General features: G+C 34.4%; 2 protein-coding genes across 2 annotated transcripts; both read right to left on the bottom strand.

The window, feature by feature from the left end:
- Positions 1-1,600: 1,600 nt before the first annotated feature.
- LOC131835259 (olfactory receptor 4K15-like) lies at positions 1,601-2,527 on the bottom strand. Its single transcript, XM_059179620.1, has one exon. It carries the CDS (start codon positions 2,525-2,527, stop codon positions 1,601-1,603), a length of 927 nt encoding a protein of 308 aa, XP_059035603.1.
- Positions 2,528-17,742: 15,215 nt separating this feature from the next.
- Positions 17,743-18,702, bottom strand: LOC131837127 (olfactory receptor 4K15-like). The gene has a single exon (XM_059183387.1). The coding sequence runs from the start codon at positions 18,697-18,699 to the stop codon at positions 17,743-17,745; it is 957 nt and encodes a 318-aa protein (XP_059039370.1). The 5' UTR covers positions 18,700-18,702.
- Between the last annotated feature and the right edge of the window lie 775 nt (positions 18,703-19,477).

The raw sequence follows: 19,477 nt of genomic DNA, 5'->3' as shown, positions 1-19,477 counted from the left end.
ATTTTAAAGAATGCGTCTAGAATTCATAAGTATTTTTGTAATTGTTTGAGAACTACCTTTCAATATTGTCAGTAGTAAAGGTGTGATCTTATGTTTCTAATCTGCAGATATTTTGTGAGAATCAAATGAGATATAATGGTGCAATTTACGTGTTACATTATGATCATTAAGTATGTTTGGCTTTCTCATTATCATCATCACCACCATCATATGACACAGTCCTATATTTATTTTTTTTTTAATTCTATGTTTCACAAAGGAATCAACAGAGCATTGTGGAGTGGTAAAATCATGAAAGGAAAAAATGAGTCAAAAATTGTTTAACGCATACTTGGTACTAAATCTTATTCCATACTGCTGTTTCTTCTACACACTCTGTTTCAAAAACATAATTTGTCTTCAGGGAATGGCTTTCTTTTAAATATTAGAAGTCAGAAATTGAGGGTTGTTTTGTATCATTTCTTCTATTTGCTGATTATGATTGTGCTCGACTCACTTGTGTGATGCATGACTCTCAGTGTTCTAAGATTGATTGGTGAAAGAGGAGTTAGACTACAAGAATTAAATATTAAATTTAAGAATGATAATATAGTCTTCCTTTAAAAAGTCAAGATGATTCTCTGTTTTTAGAAAGCTTTAGAAAAATGTATTCTAAATTACATTTTGTTGGTTGGTATGGATTAGAGAGCATGAATGATGTAAGAAATATGTGAGACTATATAGAGCAGTGTTGATGAAAACTGTCTACTTATATAGGGAGGATATCCATTTTTATGTATAGTCATTGAACTTTGAATGTCAATTCTAAATTTTAATATACTGATATAGAAAAACCCCGTGACCTCAAGTTTTAATATTTGTAGCATGGTTAATGTAAATTTATGAATCTAACTTGGTTTCTGAGTTTGGATGATGAGTTCTGCAACATAATCTGTTTGCTCTTTGGTCCCTATGTTTGGATACTTTGTTGTGAGAGTTCACATTGCAAAAATACGATCTGTGCATACAAAAAAAAGTTCTAATCTATTTAGTTTCTTAGTTCAGATGGCAATAGTTTGAATAGCAAAGAATATAAATGCGGTGTTTGTATATATTTACAAATGTATACATTTGTATACATTTATAAACTCTCTCTAGAGAGAGAGAGACAGAATGATATATATAACCAGAAATTATAAAAGCATGGTAAAATTTATGATAATACCTACCTCTCATTGGTGATACCAGGTAAATGATGACTGGGGAATAACTACAAATCAGTCACTATCCTGAAACTTAAAAATGATTTAAATATTTTACATTACTTTAGTATTTTGTACATTTTTCTATTAAGTTGATTGGAAAAAGCATTGATTTGAGAGATGCATTTTATAGTTAAAAGACTTACTATAAATAATTTTAGTCTGAAATAAAAATTATTTCATAAGTAAAAAATAGGAAGTCCAATTCTTTTATCTAAAATTGTTTACTATTAGAAAATGCTAGAAAGAGAAAGAAAATGGGTGCTATGATATTTCAGAACAGTAGTTGACAGAGTAAGGTGCACTAACCCGGCTTTTATTATAGGTGTTATTTATCACAAGGAATAGCTGGGAGACTTTCAGAAACACACTTGTCGACTCCTTAGCTTTTGCATTGCTGATATCACCTCCTTGTTTCTTAAGGTGTAGATCAGGGGGTTTAAAAGAGGGGTGAAAACAGTATAAAATATGGAGAGAACCTTATCCACTGGGAGACTGCTAAAAGGCCAGGCATAAATAAAGATGCAGGGTGCAAAGAAAAGGGTCACCACAGTGATATGGGCAGTCAGGGTGGCCCTTGCCTTGGCCATGCCTGCTGAGGAACGCCGCCGTACTGTAACCAGGATAACTGTGTAGGAGATCAGCAAGAGCACAAAGGAGCTCATGGCCATTAGACCACTGTCTGAAAGCATCAGTACCTCAAGAGTAAAGGTATTGGTGCAGGCAAGTTTGATAACCAAGGGAAGATCACAGAAAAAACTGTCCACTTTATTGGGGCCACAAAACGGAAGGTTTACTGTGAAGATTAACTGACTCACTGAGTGGAAAACCCCAATGAGCCAGGAGCCCACCACAAGGCTTGTGCACTTGCGCAGACTCATAATGGATGCATAGTACAGGGGTCGACAAATGGCGACATATCTATCATATGCCATGGCCACAAGGAGCATCATTTCACCACCAGCAAAGACATGCAGAAAGAATATCTGGGCCATGCAGCCCTCAAAAGAGATGGTCTTGTGCTCCATAAGGAAATCAATAATCATTTTGGGTGTGGCAAAGGTGGAGAGACACACATCAATGAAGGAGAGGTTACTAAGTAGGAAGTACATGGGTGTGTGTAGTGCAGGTTCGGAGATGACAGTGAGCACAATGAGGAGGTTCCCCAGCACAATGGAGAAATAGAAAAGTGTAAAAAACACAAAATAGAACAGTTGTAGCTCTTGAGAACCCGAAAGACCGTGCAATATAAATTCAGTCACTCCTGATTTATTTCCTTGGTCCATGATTTCAAACTTCTGAGATGGGATCAGAAATGTTCCTGTCAAGTGAAATGGAGAAAACATCATCATATTGTGCCAGTGAATGAGCAAAGCTAAGCCTGGGCTATCAGATTCCATTCAGCATACTTATCTATTTAGATCCTCATAAGCACACAGATAAATGTTATATGCAGTCATTTATTTTGTAATGACTCTCTAACCTTGGCTTTCATCTCTGAACCCCAACCTGATAGTCAAGTTTCAAAACACAAGTTTACGTGTCACTTCCATAACTAAAGGCATACTGATAATAGTGTCCTCTCCCTTCCATAGCTTCTATCTCATTTTAAATCACTCCCTATAGGTAATAAAATCAACTTATTTCTGTTTTTTCCCTCCTGTTTGTATTTTTGAAAAAATAAACATGTACTTATTAAATAATTAAACAAATAAGTAAAATTCCTGATAAATGGGAAACTTACAGTCTGAGTCATACTGACAGATTTCAAATGCTATTTCTTATGATTCCTAGTGCTATGACCTTGAGGAAGTTAATTAAACTCTCTATGATTTAGTTTTTGCCTCTGTGAATTAGGAGAAATAATAGTATATGCCTCAAAGGATTATTATAAGGGTGAAGAAAACTATAATAGATGAACTACTTAGGATAGTACCTGGCACATAAGAGATATTCAGTAGATGTTAGGTACTATGCCTTTGTTCCCTCAATGATGAAAATGTTTTCAGGTATAAACTAACATACTATATAAATTATTAATGTATGTACTTGTCCTACTTAAAAGAACAACTACTTCATGCATGTTGATGGTATTTACATGGAAGTGTGTGAATATTTGAGTTAATAATCAATATCATATTTTTAGCTTTTTAATTAGTTCCTAATTTAGATTCTTTGTAAATGTGTAATGGCTTTTTTCTACCCAGTGACTCTGAATTTCTGTGAATTTAATATGTGATCCTCAGCATCAAATACAGAAAAGGATACTGTATTTGCTGATATTATCAATCTATATCTTCTCTCTCAATTTATATAAACACATTTTATGATTCTGAAGGAACACATTTTATTAATTCTTTGATTTTTTTACAGTACATTACTCATAGATAGTATTCAATAATACTTGTTGATCCTACTATACAAAAAATAAAATTTTTAGTTTCACATCAGTTAAAAGAGAACTGCTTTTATTTTCTTCTGTAGGCTAATTATGCCTGTGTGGTTTGTATGAAACTGAAAAAGACTTCTTTTTAAGAGGCTCTGATTCTTGGGCCATCTGGGTGGCTCCGTCCATTAAGCATCTGGCTCTTGATGTCAGCTCACGTCATGATCTCAGGGTCACAAGATTAAACCCTGTCTCAGGCTCCCTGCTCAGCCGAGAGTCTGCTTGAGATTCTCTCTCTCCCTCTCACCCTACCCCCAACTCATGCTCACTCTCTCTTTTTGTCTCTCTCTCAAATAAATACTTTAAAATTAATTTGATTCTTTTCTTTGAAAAATAGCTCTACTCTGTTTCTCAGAGTCCACAGCATCTCATGGTTCAGGTGGGAGGTTGGGTGAGCCTGGGTGTGGGTATTAAGGAGGGCACATATTGCAGGAAGCACTGGGTATGGTGTATAAACAATGAATTCTGGAACACTGAAAGACAATTAAAAAAAAACTGCTATTAAATATATAAACCACACACACGAAAAAATAAAAATAGCTCTATTTTGATAACTTATGAAGTTGGAATGATGATGGAGGGAAGGGAAGTGAGGGGGTAGGTGAGCCTGGTGGTGGGTATTAAGGAGGGCACATATTGCATGGCGCACTGAGTGTGGTGCATAAACAATGAATCTTGGAACAGGAAAAAAAATAAAATTAAGGTGTTAAAAATGTTATTTATTAAAGGAAATTCTGCAGAATCTAAGTAAGATGCATAATAAAGAATACCTGAGGGGCACCTGGGTGGCTCAGCGGGTTAAGCCTTTGCCTTCAGCTCAGTCATGAGCTCAGGGTCCTGGGATTGAGGCCCACATAGGGCTCTCCGCTTAGCTGGAAGCCTGCTTCCCCCTCTCTCTCTGCCTGCCTCTCTGCCTACTTGTGATCTCTCTCTCTGTCAAATTAATAAATAAAATCTTTAAAAAAAAAAGAAAGAAAAAGAATACCTGAATGCCACAACATAAGGACACTTACCTTTAGAAAGGTTGGTGTCCCTGTGTTTTTCACTATACTCCTCTAATAGCAGTAGTTATGGCCAGGTATATTTATTTACCTATAAATTATATGCATACATCACTATACTAACATATTACATACATTATAAAATATAACTGAAATTTAAGAAAGAATGATATTTTGTAAATGTGGAGAACTCTAAATATTTTTTTCTCAAACTCAAGCAGCTTACTTAGTGGGTATGTACACCCTATTTTAGATCCAAGTAATTAATAAAAGTAGATGGCTCTTTCTCTGGAGTGAAATTTCTTAAAATCCTATCTTATGAAAGGTACACAGTAAACTTGTTATATGTGGCACTCCCATTTCTGGAAGAGAAGCCAAGAAGCCTTTGCAGGGCAGGAAGAAGCTTCCTCCCCTTGGGCAAAATGTTCAAGGTGGTAAAATACTTGTCTTCTGTTCCTGTCTCTACTTACTTTTGTTCACCAACTCCATGGTCTCTCTCCTTGTGACTTTTTTTTTTAACAACATCTTAAGAATACAAGTTTATCATGTTCCTTTGTGGAGGTACCTAATGAAACTTATAGTAGACAAAATAATATTCTTGAGTGTCCAAAGCTGTAACTTTATCTGGTATTAAGGAAAAGTACAATAGGGGTCTGAAACACATTTGCTAAAATCAACTATATGATCTCTTATTACTCTCATGTATCTAGAAAAGCTTATAAAGACCTACTGTAAGTTATTAAAAGTGGTTATCTCTGGGTAAGAGAGTATAGTAGTTTTATCCCTTATTCATCTATGTATTTGCTGAGTTTTCTTTCTTGGAATATGCATATAATCTTTTTAAACTGAAGAAGAAACAGCAAAGCTCTTTTTAATTTATAAGTTTCTATTTTTAATTTAGAAAATTTAGTAACGAGATGAAATAAGATTATCTTTAATGAGAACACACAGAGATAATAACTGTTAATACAAATCCTTATATATACAGTGCATATCATTTTATAACCAGCCACTAATAATAAATACTTCCCATGTCAATACAGTACTTTTATAACATTTTTTAATGTACTTGTGGTATTTTTATTTTATAGAAGATTTTAATTTTCCCTGTTATTAACATATAATAACCTTGCTTTTTATTTAGCTAAAACTTTATGATTATGCATAACTATTTAGGGTATATCATTATAATTTTAGAACTCAGAAGTTTATTAGTTATTGTACCAAAACTTAATATCACTAAAATGTTCTATGAGAAAGACTATTCTTCACCTCACCCTTTATTGACAAGATGGTGTACTAAAACTTTTATTTTTACTTATTGCCACAGGAAAATGTATCTTAATGATGTTTCAGTGCATTTAATGAACATTAGTGGAATTGACACTTATTCATGAATTGGTCCTTTGTACATTTTTACTTCTCAATTACCTATCCATATTTTTACCCATTTTACTATTGAACTCTTCATCTTCCTAATATGTATATATAAAGATATTTTTGTGTTAAGGTATTGCCTTTTTTAATAAATATTCCACAAATATTTTAGTTTACTCTTTTCATTTTATTTTTATTTATTTAATTTTCGATAAAATTAGTTAAAATATATGAATAAACTAAGATCTACAATTTTTCCCAAATAGTTTTGCCCTTAATGTCTTGCTTAAAAAGTTTTTATATAATGTTATACATTGTTTTTAACATTTATCAAAAGGCATATTGTTTAATTCAGTAGCTAAACAAAAATTTTGAACATTTATGGCTATGGCAGAAGTAAATTTGGTGAGTAATTAAGAGTTAATATTTGGGGGCGCCTGGGTGGCTTAGTGGGTTAATAAGTCTCTGCCTTCGGCTCAGGTCATGATCTCAGAGTCCTGGGATGGAGCCCTACATCAGGCTCTCTGCTCAGTGGGGAGCCTTCTTCCCCCTCTCTCTCTCTGCCTGTCTCTCTGCCTACTTGTGATCTCTTTGTCATATAAATAAATAAAATCTTTAAAAAAAAGGGGGGTCTTAATCTCACAAAACAAACTGAGGGTTGCCGGGGGGAGGGGGTTGGGTCGAAGGGGGTGGGATTATGAACATTGGGGAGGGTATGTGATTTGGTGAGTGCTGTGAAGTGTGTAAACCTGGTGATTCACAGACCTGGGGATAAAAATATATGTTTATAAAAAATATATGTTTATAAAAAATAAAAAATTTAAAAAAAAAAAAAAAAGGGGGGGGTTAAAGTTTGAAAGATCTCATCTGCAAATATTGGACAAAAGGGAGTGCCACTGTTGGGTCGGGTAATTGTGAAGGATGGCATTTCTATGGATATCAAAGCCTTATACTGAAGAAAATTAAATTCTGTCATAGAAGTTACAACTATCACTAAAGGGTTAAAGGAAGGTATGGATAGGGTTTCTCAGCATGCCTCTGAATTCCTTGAAATTTCTGTCTCATCTAGCTGGTCTTTTTTTCCTAATACCAAGCTAAAGAACCTTGTAAATAAGCTAATCTCTTTTGCAAGTTCCTTGCAATTGGAAGTATATTACCCCTAACTTTAGTCTCTTAAAATAAGCCACGCCTTACTACAAAGACTTTCCACAGAACGATTAAAATCCCAGAGATCTGCTGATCACAGGAAACTCTCAGACATCAGGAAGGACCAAATATCCACCAACTCAAAATAAAAATTACTTTAATAAAAATTTGTTTTACTCCTCATTTAGCTAGTATTTATTTTAAGATAAGGAAGTTGGAATTATAACCTCTCCAGTGTTTGAATATAGTTTAAACTCCAAAAGGAAAAGAATCCAGCCTTTTTTCCTCCTCACAGTTAAACCTGTGTCTCACAAAGGGCCTGTTTGTTTATAAAAGGCCACAAAAATGATCATGACCTAAATTAATAAACATTTTAAAAATTATCATGTGAATAATTATATGCATGAATGAATGAACACATTACAGTTTTAACAGGCAGAATAATGGCTGATTAAATATATTATCATTCTGTCCTCATTTATAGACAAACTAAGTCACAGAGGTAATTGAGTATAAGCAATTAATTGGTTATTTTGGACATTGAGACATAATAAATCCTTTAAAACTCCAACATACATTCTATCATCTTGAAACCATGACTTGGCTGAAAGAACAGAGAGAGACTGACAGAGAAAAGGAAGGAAGGGAGGGAGGGAAAGATGAAAAGTGGGAGAACATATTCACACTGCTTCTATTTCTTTCTCAATTTCTGCTAATTTGCTGAGCATTGATGGGGCCTCCAAGATCTAAGATAAAGATCTCCATTTGATTCATTTGTCTTCATATTATGAGCACATTCTTCCTGTTTTGTAGTTAAGAAATAGTATGATAAAAGTAGAGATACTGAAAATCTCTGGAACTACGCCTAGCACTATTTACTTAATCCATTTTAAATGGAGAGCTTTATTCAGCAGAAAAACTATTATTAATTTCACAAATTTCATAAATAGTAAGGAACATGAGTATTTTCATATAAATAGAATTCCTGGATCACTTTGTCCTATAATTTGTAAGAAAGACACACAGTGCTTAGGCTATAGAACTAGCAACCCGACGAAATTTTACTTCAAATCTCTGCCTTGACTATTTAATGTGGAGGAATTCCATAAACTCTGCACCCTACAAACTTAATAGGAATCTAATGGAAAAACAATGCATGTACCTTCTGCCCAAATTATTATAAGGTAAATTAAAGGTAAAAGAAATCAAACAGACAAAAAAATCTTTGAAGGGAAAAAAAGTTTAATAAGAGGCAAGCTAAAAGGCATATGCAAGAAGATGGGCTCTCAAACTTCTCTTAATGCATGTAAGTTAGGTTGAGATTTCTTTGTACATAGTTGACTCTTTCTGAGCAATAAATTTTGGATACTTTACTCCACTAGCTGAGTCACTGAAGCCTGTATATAAATAGCATAGGATCTCTAAAAGAATAGAGCCTGAAATAATATCTATAGTTCACTCTAAACTAAGAATGGCACAGAGCACACACAGTTTTTTTAAGTTGTTCATCAATAATTTTTAATTACAGTAACCAAAAATACCATTAAAATAACTGAAATAATGAAACATACAAATGCATACAGAAATATAAAGTATATCCTATACATGTAGACACAATGTATTGTATATAGATACATTGTATAGATACATATAGATATCTATACATTGTATAGATACAATGTAATGTATATAGATTATACATGTAGACACAATCTTCACCAAATAAAGTTTATATGTTTTATATATATATATATATATATATATATATATATATATATATAAAATCTAAAATGCACACAATAACCTTTCAAGTATATAGCCCTATTCTTACACTGCCAAATCTTAAGTCAAATAATATAGCAAGCAAGTGACAAAGTCAAAATTTTCATCATAAAAATTGTATGGTAAGCATTCTAATAATAATATGTTGGCATAACTATTTGCATGGAAATCAGTGCAACAACTAAAAAAAATGTATGTGCCTATGTATGTAAAGAAGCAATCCAATTTAAGAAATATATTGACCATTAACTGGGTTACTACATTATGTACCATATAACTGGAAGTAAGCTTAGAGGTAACAGTGGTTGAGTCGGCTGAAGAGCGTCTGAAGTTTCCATACAGAAAAATGAACTCAGAGTACCTGGGTGGTTTAGTGGATTAAGCCTCTGCCTTTGGCTCAGGTTATGGTCTCAGAGTCCTGGGATCGAGCCCCACATCAAGCTCTATGCTTGGCTCAGATTATGGTCTCAGGGTCCTGGGATTGAGCCCCACATCAGGCTCTCTGCTTGGCAGGGAGCCTGCTTCCCCCTCTCTCTGCCTGCCTCTCTGCTTACTTGTGATCTGTCTGTCAAATAAATAAATAAAATCTTAAAAAAAAGAAAAAATAGAAAAATGAACTCAGAGCATTCAGAGGGAGCTCAAACATGAAGATACAGACTTATTTCAATATAATTAGAAAATTGTATTAAAATAGGTCATTTGCAGAGACCTATTTGAAGTGGCAGAAGTATTAAAACTTACATGACTCATTCCTCAGTTCACATACAGACTCACTAAGAGACGATGGAATTTGTCCACTGTTTTTATTTCAGAAGTTCCACAGAAATACCTGGAGGTATCATGGTGATATGAGAAATAGGTTCTTTTCATATGGCTTGCAATACTCCTTATGCTTTATATATTTTATTTAAAAGGAACTAAAGCTGAAAATATGTTTCTCCTTGATGTGTAATTTTGTCCCATTGGGGCCATCGCTAACAAGCCTTTTTATTTTAGAGATGAGTAAATGTCATTTCTATCTAGGGATTCACATTACTAGAAATCATGTTACCAATATATCTATATATGAGTTATTTTAATACCGTATTATAACTGGTATAGAAGTCATTTTCTATGAAAATTTTCCATAGACAAGATTGCTGAGTGTTTTAATTGGGCTGTTCTTATAAAGTAACTCATTCTCTCTGAAGTTTCAATTCTGCCCCATTCACTACTATTAACTTTTTTTGTGTAACACTTATTGTTTTAAGCCACATTCTAAGTACTGTAAAGACAAGTGTAGCAAAATGCTACAATATTGCAGAACTATAAATCACTTAGGTCACACAGAATATGTCTTGTTTTTATCTGTATTCTCCAATTAAATATAATTCAGAAATTTAAAGAAAAATGAGTATCTATGGGGCTCCTAGGTCGCTCAGTCAGTTGGGCATATATCTGACTATTGTTTTCGGCTCAGGTCATGCATGATCTGATGAATTGTGGGATCAACCTGATGTGGGGCTCCTTGCTCTGTGGTGAGTCGGCTTGAGGTTTCTCTCTCTCTGCCCCTCTTCCAAGTAATGTGTGCATGCATGCACCCTTGCTCACTCTCTCTGTCTTGAATTAATAAGTAAATCCTTTTAACAAATTAAGTACTACATGCAAAAACACAAATAATTAAAAAATACACAAGACAAAGTGCTTATCTGTAAGTTGCTTGTAATTTTGAAGGGCAATTAAAGAAAATTAAAAATGTAACATAAAATTTAAATAGAAGACCATACATATTATAAATGTATGTACATATATACATATATGTATTATAAATCTATAGGTATAATGCATATATACACATTCTGATGTATGGAACATCAGGAGAGATTATATTTTGTCAGAAAGATCAGGAGGAAAAGAAGGAAAAGGGAGGGTGGAAGAGAAGGTGAGGAAAATAAAATGAGACAGAAGCAGACAAAAATATATATCTGTAAAGGACCTTAAATGAGAAATGATGTTGTGAAAGGCAGAGATAGTGATGGAAGATTACACGGCACAAATAGACTAACATAAACAAAAGCATGAATAAAGAAAATTAAAAGTAATTGAGAAACAGGTGCTCTAGCTTGGCTAAAGTATACTCTATGTCAGAGTTTTATTGGACAATACATTGGAGGATTTTAAATATAGGTCTTAGGATTCTGTAATTAATTTGTTGGAAAACGGAATGCTACTCACCATTTCAGTGAGGAATATGGTTTAGGAATATGATTCTGGCAGTGGTTGGGAATTAACCAGAGTGTATAAAACACTGGAAGGGAATAGTGGCAGTTGGAGGCTACTACAAGAGTTTCTTGTGTGGCTACTGAAGTCAAGAATGGGTATAGACAAAGAAGGATAAAGGGAATACAAATGTCAAGAATTGGATATTCAGACTTCATTGTCTACAGGCAAGTACCAAGAGGGAGAGATATCAGAATATAAAAAAAAAAAAACAGGAAAGGTCAGTGAGATTTCTAGTCCAGGGCATTTTAAACTTTGATCCATGGAGCACTGGCAGTATTGTGTATACAGGTGCCCCCACATATTCCTGAAGGGGAATGGGGGCTCCAAACCTTAATCCAAATTGATTTAAGTAGGTGCTTTCTGCACAGGTGGAAATGGAATTCAAGGAAGTTGAACTTTGGAATAAACCCGAAGCTAAAAACTAAGTCTCCCAACTGAAAGTCCAGCCCTTTCCAGCACAGTGGACAAATTTGTTCAGCCAGCATCAGTATCAGAAAAAAGGTACCTACTTCAGTTGGATTATTTGGTAGACTTCTTACTCATTAGTAGCTGCTTATATATCACTATATAGGTAAATATTTTTTCTTAGAACTTTCCTATGGATTTGTTCCTCTTTATATATGCATATATATGCATATATACATATATGTATATATAATATATACATTCTAATATATATACATAATATTTATATATTTATATATAAATATATATAAACACATATGTATTCATATATATTTATATATAAATACATACATATATATAATATGTATTAGACTTAAAAGTGGGGAAGCCTGGAAGCTTACTAGGAATGAGTACTTGTAATAATCCAAGCAAATGATCATAACATGGATCAGGCGGTAGCAGTAGAGGTTAGAGGTTGCAAGGGGTGGTCAGATTCTGAGAACATTTTGAAAATAGACTCAGTAAAATTTGTTAACCTATAACAAGAGGTAAGAGACATTATGGGAGGATAATTCCAAAGCCATTGGACTGATCAATTGGAAAGATGAAGATTCCATTAATAGAGAGGGATTTCTTCATTAACCTGGTGGAACAGTTGTTTGAGGGATTATCAGGAGTACAGATTTAGACATGTTAAATTTGAGACAGGTGACAGATATCCAAGTGAGGCTGGGTGTTGAAGTCTGGAAATTGAATGAGAGTCCAGTGTAAATGCCAAGCTATGTCTCCTCAGTACATAGTTTTTAAAGCCTTGAGGTTAAATGAGATCACCAGTGGAGAAAGAAACATGGTAGAGTCTCAAGAAATGAGCTCTGGTGTAATCTAAGAGGTCAGAAAAAGGAGGAAGAACCCCAAAAGAGATTCAGCGGGCACCTCCAAAAGTATATGAAGGAAGCCAGGAGAGCATTGTGTTCTAAAAGCCAAATGAAGAGGGTTTCAAGAGGGAGAGTGTGATCAGCTGTATTAAAAATTGTACAACTGGGCACCTGGGTAGCTCAGTCATTAAGTGTTTGCCTTTGGTTCAGGTCATGATCCCAGGGTTGTTGGATTGAGTCCCACATCAAGCTTCTCGCAGAGCTTTTCTTTCTCCCACTCCCCCCACTTGTGTTCCCTTTCTCTCTATGTCTCTCTCTGTCAAATAAATAAAATCTTTTTAAAAAATTATACAACTTTTTTATTTTTTATAAACATATATTTTTATCCCCAGGGATACCCCTGGGGATAAAAATATATGTTTATAAAAAATAAAAAATTAAAAAAAAATGCTAAAAAATTATACAACTGATTGATCAACTAGGATGATGATTGGGAAATGATCTCTGGATTTAGCAGTAGAGAGGTCACTAGTAACCTTTAAAGAAGCAATATGAGTAGAATATGGAGATAAAAGCCTTACTGGAGTGGGCACAAGAAAGAAAAAGAAGAGAGCTATGGGAGACAGTATGAACGAGTCTTCAGAGCTTTCCCCATTAGTATCTTGTGAACAAGGACAAAGGTGAGAAATGGATCAAGAGCTAGAGGAAGAAATGAGTACAAAAGGATTTTCTTTTTTTCCTGTTTCTTTTTATTTTAAAAAAACAACTAACTATAAAAGATAAAAAAAAACATCCAAAAAGAAAAGTAGAAGAGATGGGGAAATACTTGAAACCTTGAAGCCATGAAAGAGAAAAAAATTAATTTAAAAATATAATCTGGGTTGTTTTTTTTTTTTTTTGTAACATGTAAGCATGTCATAGTATATTGCACTGATTTTTTTTTTTTTTTTTTTTAGTAATCTAACAGTACAGAAGTACAAGTGAAGGACACTTGTACTTCAAAATTCAGAAGACAGTGAATATTACAGAGATGCTGAAAAAAATCTTGTATATGGAGGAAACATCAAATTATGATGGCATTAAAGAAAGACAAAAGAAGTCTTAAACACTTGTGTAGATATGATCAAATCAGTAATTGTAAATTTTAAAATTTATTCTGGGAAACTACTCTAAGACTGGTTCTTCTATATGTGAATTTTAATTAATTTAAAATTTATCATTGTCAGTACCCTAAATTAACTAAGTAGGTATTTAACATGTATCATTTGAATTAAAATTAAATCTTCATTTCTTTGAAGAAAGTTGATAAGGAAAATATACTTCAATAGTCTGAGTGCTCCTTTGGACATTTGCTGTATAAAGCATGGTTCTAAATTGTGTTCAACACATAGAATCCATTGAATATATTTTCAAGTTAATAAGTGTAAATACAATATGAACAATTAATAGATTTTCCATTATAGTTAAATTCTTACTTTATCATCCCCTTCAGTTTACTTCTCATACTTGAATAAATAAATAATTTAATAAAAGAACATACTATATTATAAAAGTACATCTACTGAAAGTGAAAAGAAAATCAGACCTCAAAAAAATGCCATATTCTAGAAATAAAGAAGCTGAATATTATATAAAATCAAAATTCACAAATAGTTTCATATAATTATGCAATCCAAACTGAGCCACACTATAATTTGGTGCAACATATTTGACAGTTTGTTTCTGACACAATTTTTTTTAAAATTTTTTATTTTTTATAAACATATATTTTTATCCCCAGGGGTACAGGTCTGTGAATCACCAGGTTTACACACTTCACAGCACTCACCAAAGCACATACCCTACCCAATGTCCATAATCCCACCCCCTTCTCCCAAACCCCCTCCCCCCAGCAACCCTCAGTTTGTTTTGTGGGATTAAGAGTCACTTATGGTTTGTCTCCCTCCCAATCCCATCTTGTTTCATTTATTCTTCTCCTACCCACTTAAGCCCCCATGTTGCATCACCACTTCCTCATATCAGGGAGATCTGACACAATTTTTTTTATAAGTAAAACATGTTTATTCAAGTGTTGGTATGGTAACAAAATTGGAACCCTCATTATACAACAGCAAAGGAATGGTTATTTACATTATACTATAGGAATCCCATGACATTTGTTTTTGTTTTCGTTTCTAGTGTTTTTATTTACTATGTTCAATTAGCCAACATACAGTATATCATTAGTTTTTAGTGTTCAGTGGTTCATTATTTGAATTTTTTTTAACAACTCTGCAGGTAACGCTATGCTCACCACAAGTGTAGCTACCATCTTTACAATGCAACACTAATACAATGCCATTGACTATTCCCTATGCTGTACCTATTCTTCCTGTGACTTACTCATTACTTAACTGGGAGTCTTTATGTCTCATTCCCCTTCAACTATTTTGCTCAAACCCCCGACCCCCACCCTCTGACAACCATCAGTTTTTCTATGTATGATTCTACTCTGTTTCTTCATTCATTTGCTTTTAGAGTCCACATAGAAGTGAAATTGTATGGTATTCGTTTTTCTCTCTCCAAGTGTTTCACTTAGCATTATACTCTCTAGTTCTAAAATCTCATTTCTCTCTCTCTTTTTTATATATAGAGAGAGCACACACAGGGATGGGGGAGCAGCAGGAGAGGGAGATAAAATCTTAAGCAGGCTCCACAACCATTGCAAGCCAGTCTCATGACCCTAAAATCATGACTTGAGCTGAAATCAGGAGTGGGACACCTAACTGACTGAGTGACCCAGGTGCCCCAAATCTCATCTCTTTTATGGCGAACAATACTCCATTGTATATATATATAACATCTTCTTTATCCGGTCATCTATCATTGGAAACTTTGGTTGCTTCCATATCTTGGTTATTTTAAATAATGCTCCAGTGAACATACAGGAATGCATCCAACTTTTCAAATTAGTGATCTTGTTTTTTTTGGGTAAATACCCAGTAGTAGAATTATTAGATCATATGGTATTTCTATTTTTATGTTTTTAAGAACCTCCATATTGTTTTCCACAGTCCATTAGTTTACATTTCACCAAGGTTTTTTTTTTTTTTTCCACATCCTTGTAAACATTTAACATTTCTTGTGTTTTTGATGCTATCCATACTGACAGATATAAAATGATTTCTCACTGTGGTTTTGATTTGCATTTCCCCAATTAGTGATACTGAGCATCTTTTCATGTGGCCATTGCCATCTGTATGTCTTATTTGGTAAAATGTTCGTTTAGGTCCTCTGCCCATTGTTCAGATTGCTTGGGGTTTTTTGGTATTGGTTGTGTAAGTTCTTTATATATTTTGGATATTAATCCCTTATCAAATGTATTAGGACTTTTAAATATTTTAGACAATATTTATGATACAAGGTATGAAATACATCAATATAGTTATAATATAAAGCCCGAGTGACCACAGTTGCCTCCAATGTTACTCCATTAATGAGGTGTCCTAGGCCAATTGCCACCTACCTCTGCTCCTGTTACCTGGTTATATAGCCTGGGTGGGGACATGGCTCAGTGTTCCTGCTGCTTTTATCCCCTTGGCCTCCTCCATCTCTGCTGGTAAACTGCCACCTGCTGCTGATCATCTCACCTGCACTTTTCTTATTCACAATGCAAGCTGTATTTCACACTCTGAAAGACAGGGTTCCGAAACATCATGCCCAGCTTCCTAGTCCAGGACTTAAGGTTTTTCTAAAACTGGTGGAATGTACATTCATTGGAATATATTCAGTGTATCTGATGGGTTTATGACTTACCTTAATAATGTTGTTAAGATTAATGGAATAATGTCATAGCCTGTCCTATTATTTTTGGACAGAAGGGTTCAGTTTATAATGCATGTTGTTTCCTGCTACTTTGCTTGAAGTATGCAGTGGTATGGATGAGCCTGATCTGGGTGTTTGTAAAAGAAACTGTGGTATTGTGAAAATGAGCAGAATAATTGGCTTCAAGCCTCAAGAAAAACCAAGAATAATATGTGATTTAAAGGAAGAACACAAGACAACTCTAATAACTTTTCCTCACTATGGAGTTATAGATTTAAAATAGTTTTCACATTATGACAAAAAACATTGCATGTGACATATAGTAGGCATTGCTGTCCAGGTAATCTTTAATCATAACGGTCATACCAAAAAAGAAGCAACAGTACAAGTACATGGTTGATGAATCACCCAACCATGGGACAAGTTATGTTCATAATCCCAGTGAGTTCATAACATAAATAGTACTCCTCCACAAAGTAAATGTTGCACTGATTTTTTTTGGTATCAGCTAAACCTAACATTTTAGACTGAGACCATCTTAGAGGAAATTGGGATGGTACATAACACTCAGGTAACATCATAATGTGTTTCTGGATCGTAATATTTGGTGAGCTCCAAAATACTTACCTTTGCATTTCCTGCCTCCCTTTACCTAGTGTACAAACACCATTCAGGACCCAGTAAATACCTGATGCAGAGCATGGATGATGGGAGTCTTATTCAATTTTTCGTGGTCTTATTGCCAGATGTCTAAAGCTTCATGAGCTGTCATCTTTTGATGTCAACATAGTTTTTACCAATAAAATGTAAAAGAATAAATGGTACCAGACTAACATCAAGTGATTTTATAAAGCTACAAAATAGTATGTGAAGCTTCTTAAGTTGTGTATGTGAGATAAAATATAAATATAAAGGTGGATTTAAGAATATAAAAAATATAAAGGTGGATTTATTTTTGTGAAATTACTTTTTACATGCTAACTGGATTTTTTGATAGCACAAACCTTTTGATGTTAAATGTGTGAAAACAGGAATTCTAATGGGATTGTTTTTACTACTGGAACTAAATTATAGATTACTTGCAGTATTTTAGATCATAAAAGAAACACTATTTTGTTTATCCAATATGGATATCCACCTAAATTTTTATGAAATTAATTTCTTAAAAATTATATAATAATTTGTGAAACATCTTATCACTGATTTTAGGTAGCAAACATAAGCAACTTCTTACCTTAGAAATTGCATAATCATGTGAGGTTTCTTTACTTCAAATATATAACAAAGAATATACATTTATCATTTCAAACAAATAAGATAACTTTTTTAAATGATGGTAGCCACAAGAAAAAGGTAAGTCTATGTTTCCTCAAGTTTCTTCTTGTCTACACAGTTCAACAAATCTATCTTGTGAGAGACAGTTGGGAGAGCAGCTTGGAACTCACATACCGGATCTTCAATTTATGCATTGCTGATTTCACCTCTTTATTTCTCAATGTATAGATAATGGGGTTCAATATAGGTGTAAAAACTGTAGAGAACACAGAAAGGACTTTATCCACTGGGAAGTTGCTGAAAGGCCATGCATAAATGATGATACAGGGCCCAAAAAAGAGAGTCACTACAATGATGTGGGCAGTCAGAATGCTGCGGGCCTTGGCCATGCCCACTGAGGAATGACGTTGTACAGTGATTAGGATAACCATGTAGGAGATCAGCAAGAGTAAGAATGAAGTCACTCCCATGAGACCACTGTCCAAAAGCATCAACACTTCAGGGACATAAGTATCTGTGCAGGCAAGTTTAATGACCAATGTAAGGTCACAGTAATAACTATCCACTATGTTTGGGCCACAGAAAGGCAAGTTTATAGTGAAAGCTAACTGGCTCAGGGAGTGCATGATCCCAATGGCCCAGGATCCTACCACCAGGCCTGTACACTTGCACAAGTTCATGATGGTTGCATAGTGGAGAGGTTTGCATATGGCTACATACCTGTCATAAGCCATGGCTACAAGAAGTACCATCTCACCACCAGCAAAGACATGGAGCAAGAATATCTGAGCCATGCAGCCCTCAAAGGAGATAGTCTTAGATTCATGAAGGAAATCATGAATCATCTTGGGGGTTGCATAAGTGGCTAGAAACACATCAAGAACAGAAAGGTTACTGAGCATGATATACATGGGTGTGTGCAGGGCAGGTTCAGAAATCACAGTAAGGACAATGAGGAGATTGCCCAGCACAATGGTGATGTACAAGAAGTTAAACAACACGAAGAAGAAATACTGTAGTTCCCAGGAACTAGAGAGTCCCAGCAACACAAACTCAGCCACCCTAGAATAGTTTCCTTGATCCATGGTCTCAGGATACAAGAGAAATACCTACAAAGAGAACATTAATAGATTATTATCAAGAACAAAAAAAAGTGGACCACAGAACTGAAGAGTCATCTCAACATTAATTTGAAACAATTTAGAATTAGTCCTGTTAGGAAGTGGTTTATCTGTAATTCTGACAAATATTTCTTCTCTCAGTTGTCCTTACTAATGAAGGAAAGCTATAACTCCATTTTATACACTTATGGGTTAAATCTGATGGTAAAGAAATAACAGAATTTCAAGCTTTACTACAAAGCTGTGATCACCAAGACAGCATGGTACTGGCATAAAAACAGTGGAACAGAGTAGAGAGCCCAGATATGGACCCTCAACTCTATGGGCAAATAATCTTCAACAAAACAGGAAAAAATATACAGTGGAAAAAAGACAGTCTCTTCAATAAATTATGCTGGGAAAACTGAGCAGTTATATGTAGAAGAATGAAACTTGACCATTCTCTTACACCGTACACAAAGATCAACTCAAAATGGATAAAAGACCTCAACGTGAGACAGGAATCCATCAGAATCCTAGAGGAGAACATAGGCAGAAATCTCTTCGATATCAGCCACAGCAACTTCTTTCAAGATATGTCTCCAAAGGCAAAGGAAACAAAAGCGAAGATGAACTTTTGGGACTTCATCAAGATCAAAAACTTCTGCACAGCCAAGGAAACAGTGAAGAAAACAAAGAGGCAACCCACGGAATGGGAGAAGATATTTGCAAATGACAGTACAGACAAAAGGTTGATATCCAG

This window comes from Mustela lutreola, chromosome 7 (assembly GCF_030435805.1).
Source record: "Mustela lutreola isolate mMusLut2 chromosome 7, mMusLut2.pri, whole genome shotgun sequence".
NCBI lineage: Eukaryota > Metazoa > Chordata > Mammalia > Carnivora > Mustelidae > Mustela > Mustela lutreola.
Note: the sequence above shows the minus strand (reverse complement) of the source record. Positions and strands in the feature narration are given on the sequence as shown.